We start from the raw sequence: 8,743 nt of genomic DNA, 5'->3' as shown, positions 1-8,743 counted from the left end.
GAATATCCCAATTAGTTGCACTGATTGCAAAAATGTTCATAACCACTTCATAGAAATTGTACTTCCGCCTAAATAAATGGAGACTTGGGATGGACGTGTTGTATCTAAATATTTTAATCCACAAGCATAAAAGATTAATAGCCACAGGTAAACAAGGACTGAACTGTCAGCCAGACACTTTATTGAAACAGGGCCCCCCCTGGTCCGTCACTGCCCAGCCCCTCCCACGAGAGCAGCAGGTCGAGTCACCTCCCTCACCTGCCAAGGTGCCCCTCCTCTGTGTCGGAAAGGCCTAGCAACACACGTGAGTTCAGATCCAACGGTGTCCGGGCTGTGCGACTCGGGAGTGAGAAATGGGTTTTCAAAACAAGAACCAGATGAGGAAAATCTTCAATCGATGAAAATTTAAGTGACAAAGAGTTCTAGGAAGTGAAAAGAGTGTAAAAAGCAGCGAAATAAGTTACGAATGGAAGAAGCGCTGGTGCCCACCTCCTCCTGCCTGACGGGCTCTACTGACGGACAGCTCGCTGCGGCGTCTGCCGCGGCCCCTGTGGGGACGGCATCTGGGGGCCTCGTCCAGTCCCTGAAACAGGCCTGCTCGTTCCTGTTCCTGAAACAGGCTCATCCTGGTGGACAAGAGTGAGGCAGAGACACTGCGACAGACGAAGCTGATCTGACCTGAGTGCTTCCCTTCTGCATCCTGGGCCAGAAGCTCAGCGCTGCAGCACTGCTTCGTGGATCCTTCTCTCCGGCTGCTGCGCCCTGGAGCCCTGGCCCTGCGGCGCGGCCTGTTGGGGGGCAGGGGATGAGCCCGCAGTCTCGGTGGCACCCACACCAGGCCGGCATGGGGCTGAGGAGGAGAGCGGGGCCTCGAGGTGGCCCTCAGGAGCGAGAGATCTTGTCAGGAGGCATGAATCCCGTGTCCCCGAGGGTCCTGAGCGCCACTCGGCCATCTGGCCGGACTACCAGGTGGGTAATGCTGCCGTTGTTGAGGGAAAGGCGGAGCCAGCCTTCTGGAGGGAACTGCAGCGCCCTGGAGGAGAGAGCACAGGCTGGGAAGGGGCCCACCCCAGATGACAAGGCCTCAGGGGACTTCCCTGGGGCTGGGGCCAACATCTGCAAGTCCCTCCCATTTTCAAATGGGGTTTCTCAGAGGAAGGAACTGTCGGGTGGATGCCAACCCATCAATCAAACAAGGGGGAGGTGACAGCCCAGCCCCTCTGGGACGGGGGATCAACCCAACTCAAGGCTTGCATGTGAGTCACAAACACACTAGTTAACAAATGCATGCAACTGAATTGTTCTTCCAGTGTCACCAAAAGGGGACGGGGGCAGCCAGAAGGTGCGGCAGGGGCAACCCACAACCCCGGAGCATTTCCATGCTCTTAACGCTTCTTAGGCACAGTTGGTATTTGCTGAAGAGCCCAGCAGGACTATGGCCTCCGTCCGAGCCACCGGACCCCTTTGTGCCCCAGGACACTGGGGTGAACAAGCGGCATCCCTGTGGCCCGCCTTCAACTGGCACGCCCTCTGTCGAGAGTTTTGCCGATTGGAAGGATTAACTACCTACACGCTGATTTTTCAAGGCTCAGCGTCACCCTCACCGCTTTCAAAACTGCCCTAAGTTAGGGAGCAGAGCGCCCTCACGTGTCCTGGAGGCACAGGCCGCTCCCAGCCCTGACGTCTCCGGCTGGCCCTCAGCACTGGGGTCAGTGCTGTCCCGGGATATGGGAGGACGCGTGTTCACACAGCCCCGAAGTCGCCCTGAGCGGCACACGGGCTCGGGCTGCCCCCGAAGCCCAGCCCCTCCTCCCAGCAGCTCTCAACCCGGCCGGGAACCTGGCGCCGCAGCCTGCTCCTCCGGCGCAGGGCTGCTCGCCCCGGGCCATGCGGGCGGTTTCTGAGGGCAAGTGAATGGGCCCTCGTGAGAAGGGGGACCCCCTCAGCTCCTGAAGCACCTGCGGAGCACCTTGAATGGCCCCAGGGGAGGCTGGGTCCCCACCTGCACTAAGTGGGATGTGGTCAAACACACGAGCACCCAGCTGGCCTTCCCAGGTCCAGGGCCCTCCGTGACTCTGCCCGGGGCTCAGCGCAGGCATCACTGTGAGGGCCCTGGACCTCTGGTGCCAGGACGAAGGGACCTGGTTGCCCCACGGACACAGGAGCCCCGCAGGAGCAGCTGGAGCTGCCAGGGACTAAGGCGCTCACAGGCTATCACCCTGCACAAAACAGATCCGTGGGTCCTTCGTCACACACATTCCAATTAACAAACAAAGGGACATACGAAACCATTAAGCAAACACCACGCACAACCACGGGGGCAGGAGCCATCGACAGGTGCTGAAACCAGCTGGGGGACCTCAGGGAAACGGGCGCTCGCGTTGCCTCCTACAAAGTGGGACTTCGCGTTGGGAAAGGCAGCGCACAGCGCCTAAACCAAGCGACCACGTCAGCATCGCCCGGGAAAGGCCGCCCACGGGGGGCACCTCAGTCTGGTCTGTTCCCAGCAAAAACATGCAGTCGTGAGAAAGCCGTTCTACCAGACCACCGGCTGGGCCTGGCGGGCACCATCAGACAAGAGGAGGGGGAGCCGCGCTGGGGGCACAGGCCGGCGGGGGAGGGGGGAGGCGGGGCCGCGGGCGCCCCGTTGGGGCCTCACCTGCACACGATATAGCGGATGACGTTGGCGTGGCAGATGAAGATCTCGTAGCTGTCCTCCTGCTGCTTGGTGTCCGCCCGGTGGATGTAGTTCCGGAAGGCAGCCTCGATCCGCGCCCCGTCCTCATAATACTGCTGGGGGCAGAGGGAGGGATCGTCCGTATGGAGGCAGTGCGCGGGCCCGCCGCCAGGAGCCCAGGGGCCGCCAGGAGCCCAGGGGCCGCCAGGGGCCCAGGGGCCGCCAGGAGCCCAGGGTGGAGTGGAGGCCGCTCCCGGGGAAGGCCGCCCGGGGGGAGTTTTTACCACAGCCTCCGGCTTCCAGTGAGACACGGGGGGGTCAGGCTCGATGGGGGCGCCTTCCCTCAGCAGGTCTGTGCTGACCTTGCAGACGCCTGCGGAGAGACACAGGACTCAGGGCCCCTTCAGGAGCAGCCGGCCCGGGGGCGCCTGGCACTCACCTGGCAGGTGTTTGCTGATGATGTCAGTGGTCTCTATTGCACGGGTCATGGAGGAATGGACGATTTTATTAAACTTCAACCCCAAGCTTGCAAGTCGGAGACCGGTTAGTTCAGCCTGCTCACGACCTTGAAGGTGGAATACACTGGAGAATTACACGTCGCCGGAGTCCCTGTTTGTTTACCTCACAAATACTTCAGTCCTTACCAAGCACCACTAGGTTTGGGGGACAAGACGGGCAGCCCCTCCCGGGGCTCAGGCCTAAGGAAGGGGTCAGGCTTTCAACAGGTAAAATCAATGAGACAAGCCAGCCACCTTCAGCCCCATAAGGAAGAAACATTGAAGACAACGGCCACGGTGGAGGCTGGCCGAAGTTTGGGTGGGGTCCTGTTTACTGTTTCTGGGTCCCCCACACCATTCCTACTCAACTTTGTCCAAAGATTGGGTGTCAGTGCGCCAGTGACCACCTGCCGCTCAATCACCACCACCAGGTGTTAACACGTGAGGACGGACAGCCTCAGCACTGCTGCAGCCTGGGTGCAAATACAAATGCTTTTCCTCAAATGTATCTTAGAATCCAGTCGAAACGCCCTTGGAAAGTCAGTCTCAGCTGGATGCACGATACCACAGATGCAGCTTTACTTCCACCCGGGCCTGAGGACAGGCCAGCAAGCCCCTTCACACAAGTGGGTGCTATCTCATTCAACAGAGAGATTTTTTTAAATGTAAACTCTATCTCCAACCTCCCTGCCGTTTCCTTGCTAGGAATTTCTCCTACAGACACATGAGCACAAAGACCGAGGCGGTCCCGCCCGGCAGCGCAGGGCGGCTGAGACCCGCCACCGTTTATGAGGAAGGCTCTCCAGCAACGAGGTCAAGCCAGAAGGAGCACCGGGCGGGGCGCCTCAGAGAGCCTCGGGCCTGCGGGCAGGATCCACCTTAACGAGGACGTTTTCAAAGCCTGTGTCAGATTTGGCTGATTATTACTAATAATGACAAGGCTCGCATCTGGGTCGAGAACACCCGACACAGGTCCAAAGAGGCCCAGCGCCCCAAGGGCACCTTCAAGGAGGCCCAGCCACGTACCCAGGGGCGTCAGCGTGCGGTCCTTCTCCAGGGAGGCGTCCACGTGGTACTGCGAATGCCTGATGAGGAAGATGTGCCGTGTGGCCTTGGCCTTGTAGTGGTCCAGCCTGGACGCCAGCTCTTCTTCTCCGGGCTCCAGGTTCCTCTTCCGCAGGTTGACCAGAGACAGTGGTTCTCTCCTGATGCAGAAATACGAGACGGTGTGTCCTGTGCCCCTGCTCACAAGTCACCCCCAGTCTTTCTGACAGAGGGGCTTCCTGGGTTGGTAAGGCACAGGGGAGGAGCCAGCGCCCCCCTTCTCTTGGCGCCAGGCCCGCCCTGGGCGGCTGGATGTGAACAGAACAGACAGGCGAAGCTATTGTGCTGCCCACGTCCTTGTGAGGAGACTGACAGTCACAGCAAGGGGACCAGGGACGCAGAGAGGAGGAAGGAGTGTCTGTGGAAGGGCAGGTGGGAAATGCCCACAGGGTGGCCTCACTGACGGGGACGCTGTGCTGCCCAACAGTAGCCACTGACCATGTGGCTACTTAAATTCAAAATCATGAAAATTAAATACAATTAAAACTCCATTTCCCCAATCACACTAAACACATTTTCAATGCTTAGTAGCACATGGGATAGTAGGCATCACATCGGACAGTGAGGAAAATGCTCCCGTTACCACGGAAACCCCCTGGATGGCCCTGCTGGAATGCTGGGAGGGAGCCGCAGCAGAAAAGATGCTGAGACACCAGCAAGTCTGATGAAGACAGGCACTCTGACGGCTCATTGGCCTCAAGCTAACAGAAATTACATGCCTGTGAGACTGGCAGAGCTGGGAAAAGAATGTACTCAGCTGAGGCAGTGCTGGAAGAATAAGTTTTGAGGGGAATAATGGTGAATTCACGGGTTCTGCTTGGGCCGTGCGAACCTGGGGAACCTGGGGTGCCTGTAACATGGCCAGGCCGAGATGCCACACTGGCGGTCACGTGGGAGCTGGGGCTGAGCCAGAGAAGACATCTGGGACCTACAGGCACAGATGCAGGAAGCCTGGCTCCTCAGAAAGAGGCTGGAGATTTCACTGGATGAGGCCCTGGAACTTTCTAGCATGGACACCACCCCCCTCACCCCCCCATAAATCTAGACTTGGCAAGTAAATACAGCATGTTGGCCTCATACAAGGCTGGAGTCTGGCTCTACCTCAAGTCAGTCCTTTAACCTCAGAGTGACTCTGTTTCCTTAAAAAGGCCCAAGAAATTCACAAGATTGTACTGATGTTTGAAAAAGAGAATATGACCCCAGTCTTATCCCAATTGAGGAACATTCTATAAAATCCCTGATCAGCCCTGCTCAAAACTGTCAAGGTCATCAAAACAAGTCAAGTCTGAGAAACCGTCAAAGCCTGACTGTCCTGTGGGATCCGGGAAGACACAATGGACAACATGTAAAAACTGAGAAAATTTCAATAAAGTACGGACGTCAGTTAAAAATATCGTATCTATACTGGTTCACTGATTGTGACAAGTGTCCCATATTAGTGTGAGGTGTTAACAACAGAGGGAATTAAGTGTGGAGTGTACAGGTACTCTATCATCTTTTTCTGTAAATACAAGATGATTCTAAGATAAGTTTACTTTTCAAAAATTAAAGGTTAAAAAGAATACCTATGAAGTTCCCGATACAACTAGGCCAGCAATAAATACTGGATCTGTGCCCCACACTCAAGAGTGTCAAGGAGGGAAGAGCTGGGACTGGGTAAACCATCCCACAACCCAGAGCAGGGCTGTCCAATAGAAACAGAACACCGGCAACATACGTAATTTAAAATTTCCAAGTGGCCACATTTACAAAGCAGGAAGAAACTGGTGAAATTTCAGTAACTCGCTTTATTTACTCCAGCATACCAAAACTACTATCGTTTCAATACAGTATTTTAAGATCTGCACTGCTCTGGTTTTTAAATTTAATTAACGTTAAATAAGACTAAAAATTGCTTCCTGATCACAGGAGCCACACTCAAAGGGCTCAATAAGAACACTGACAGCGCGCGGCCGGGTGGGACCGGGACCCCTGGACCTCACGTTCCTACTCAAGATGGCTGCTGGTCCTGTCCCTGCGAGGCCGCCTCGCGGAGGCCCCTTCCAGGGCCCATCTCCACCTCGCCGTCTCAGCTGTATCGCAAATATGGGACCAACGTGCCGTCACCCAATCTGAGGATTCAGAAGGTGGGAAACGGAAACAAGGACAAGAGCCCTACAAAGGTCCAAGCCCTCCGTCTAGGACTGAAAACGACACTTTGGGCTTCCCTGTGCGCCAGGCACTGTCCCTGGCATCACGGTGCTCCTTCCTCAGAACGACTCCCTGGGCAGACGAAGAAACTGGCGCTCAGAAGAGGGGTCGAAGGACGGCCCACGTCCACAGCCACCCTTGTGGCCAGAACCGAAAGAGAAACCCGCACGCAAGCCTGCCCCGCCCGCCCCTCCGCGGAACCGACCACACCGACCGGCCGGGACGGCCGGGGCCCGGGAAGGCTCCCGCCGCCGGCCCCGCACCTGTCCCAGTTGGGGTCCCAGACGCCGGGCCCGGGGCGCGTGGCCCCCGCCCACGCCGGCGGCTCGACCACGCGCGGCTCCGCGTCCCCGCCCGCGCGGGGCTTCCCCACTGCCACCGCCGAGAAGAACACCGCGGCCGAGCCCCCGGCCAGGCCGCAGGCCGCCAGCTGCAGCGCCTGCCGGAACGCCATGCCGGCCCGTCCCACGCGGGGCCGCGTCGACTCCGCGCAGGCGCTTTCGGGCGCGGACGGCGCGCCGCAAGGGACAGGCTTCGGCGGGCGCGCGCTTCCGGCCGCCGGGCTGCGCGGGAGACGCCTGGATGGCCCTGCCTGCCGCGGGCGACTTCCGGGAACGAAGGCGGAGCCCGGTGGTAGGCGGTGGTTCTGAGACCCTTCCCTCGACCCGCTGCGGGGGGCCCGGGGCGGGAGTCGTTCCTGCCTTCGAGCAGCTAGTGCTTACGCGGCGCCCCCGGGGAGCCGCTTGGGCGGGGGCGCAACGGGAGGACCGAAGCCGGCGCCGAGCGGCTGGGCCGAGTTAAATGCGGGAAGAGCCCATGGGGAACCCGTGCCCCGCAGATGACTTGGGGTTCTGGTTTAAGTGAGCTGGGAAACTCCCGCAGGGTTTGCTGGTTTCCTTGTTTTTACTGTGGCAAAATACACATAACGCAAAATTTACCATCGTAACCGTCTTTTAGGTGTACAGCTCAGGGGCATTAAGGACATTCTCTTTGTTGTGCAAGTATCACCACCATCCCTCTCCAGAACTTTCTCATCTTCCCAAACTAAAATTCTGTCCCCGTTAAACACTTAACTCCCCATCCCCTTCCCTCAGCCCCTGGCACGCACCACCCTACTTCCTGTCTCTATGAATTTGCTCCAGGGACCCCAAAGAAGTAGAGTCAGACAGTATTGTCCTTTGCGGACTGGATTATGTCACTTAATGTCCTCAAGGTTCATCTGAGTCGTAGCATGTGTCAGAATGTCCTTCCGTTTTTTTAAGGATGAATAATATTCCATTGTATGGATGGACGACATTTTGTTTATGCATTCATCCATCAATGGACATTTGGGTTGTTTCCCAGTTTTAGCTACTATTGTGAATAACACTGCTGTGAACATGGGTGTGCAATATCTCTTCAAGTCCCTGCTTTCTGTTCTCTTGGGTGTATACACAGAAGTGGAATTGCTGGATCATCTTGACAGACTTTTAAATGGGGAAGTGATACGATCTGATTCACATTTTTAAGTCACTCTGGATTTTGAAGAATAAATGTATTCCACAGAAATACCCAGACCTCTGCTTAAGCATGGTGTCTTGAACCCATATATTTATGTCTCCTTCTTCCAGAAGGTCGCTTATTAAAATGATAGCAAAAAAATTTAAAAAGACAAATCTACAAGGACATACTTGAGTCCACAGAAGAAACAAAGCCAAGAGATCAGCTGACAAAATTTTGGAAGCTGTAAATCAGATTGTTATTGATCTGAGGAGATGGAATATCTGTCGCCTGCACTGAGGGAAGCCAAGAAGCAAGTTCATCTATTCCGGTGAGTCTGGCAGAGCCTGGCCAGTTACAGTTACTAGCCCCACCTCTGAGCTCTGAGGACACAGCAGGACTGACTGAAAACCTGAGAGGTTGCACTCTTCATCCCCTCCATCACCAGTGTATTCAGGTGACTACCTCACCTCCAACATGGCAGAAGACTAGAGAACTTTCATTACGGAGGATCTGAACCAGAAGGCCTCTGGATCTGAGAACACCTGACAGGTGAGACTGGGCTGCAGTAATAAAGATGAAATTATATGAAGTTCACATACTAATAGTAGGACTCTAACCCCTTTTCTCCAGTTCGCCACAAGAATGTTGGCCACTGTGCTTATACCATGCTCCCCTACAGCCACCACTCTCCCTGCCCCACCCCCCCACCCTGGGCAAGAAATGAAAAGATTCCTCTCTGGGTAAACTGACCAGCCCAGGAGAAAATACCTCAGTTATTGAAAATGGGTGGTCC

General features: G+C 56.2%; 1 protein-coding gene across 2 annotated transcripts; it reads right to left on the bottom strand.

The window, feature by feature from the left end:
• Nucleotides 1–116: 116 nt before the first annotated feature.
• Nucleotides 117–6,928, bottom strand: PGAM5 (PGAM family member 5, mitochondrial serine/threonine protein phosphatase). 2 transcript variants are annotated; one of them, XM_082853475.1, is made up of 6 exons: nucleotides 6,732–6,928; nucleotides 4,201–4,379; nucleotides 3,117–3,242; nucleotides 2,962–3,050; nucleotides 2,660–2,793; nucleotides 117–1,033 (listed from the first exon to the last, which is right to left on the bottom strand). In XM_082853475.1, exons 1-6 carry the CDS (start codon nucleotides 6,920–6,922, stop codon nucleotides 883–885), a joined length of 870 nt encoding a protein of 289 aa, XP_082709601.1. In that variant the 5' UTR covers nucleotides 6,923–6,928; the 3' UTR covers nucleotides 117–882. The 2 variants fall into 2 exon arrangements, with proteins under 2 accessions (XP_082709601.1, XP_082709600.1); XM_082853474.1 differs by having other exon boundaries at nucleotides 2,660–2,790; nucleotides 6,732–6,923.
• Nucleotides 6,929–8,743: the final 1,815 nt, after the last annotated feature.

This window comes from Leucopleurus acutus (genome assembly GCF_964270905.1).
Source record: "Leucopleurus acutus genome assembly, chromosome: 13".
Lineage (NCBI taxonomy): Eukaryota > Metazoa > Chordata > Mammalia > Artiodactyla > Delphinidae > Leucopleurus > Leucopleurus acutus.
The sequence above is the reverse complement of the archived record's forward strand: the minus strand, read 5'-3'. Positions and strand labels throughout refer to the sequence as shown.

Bases quoted from the DNA above. Each gene is read 5' to 3' on its own strand.
- PGAM5 (XM_082853475.1), bottom strand. From the start codon at position 6,922: ATGGCGTTCCGGCAGGCGCTGCAGCTGGCGGCCTGCGGCCTGGCCGGG. The intron at 3,051-3,116 runs GTGAGTGCCAGG...GTCTCTCCGCAG, and splicing joins CATCAGCAAACACCTGCCAG to GCGTCTGCAAGGTCAGCACA. The intron at 2,794-2,961 runs GTAAAAACTCCC...CTCTGCCCCCAG, and splicing joins ACTGGAAGCCGGAGGCTGTG to CAGTATTATGAGGACGGGGC.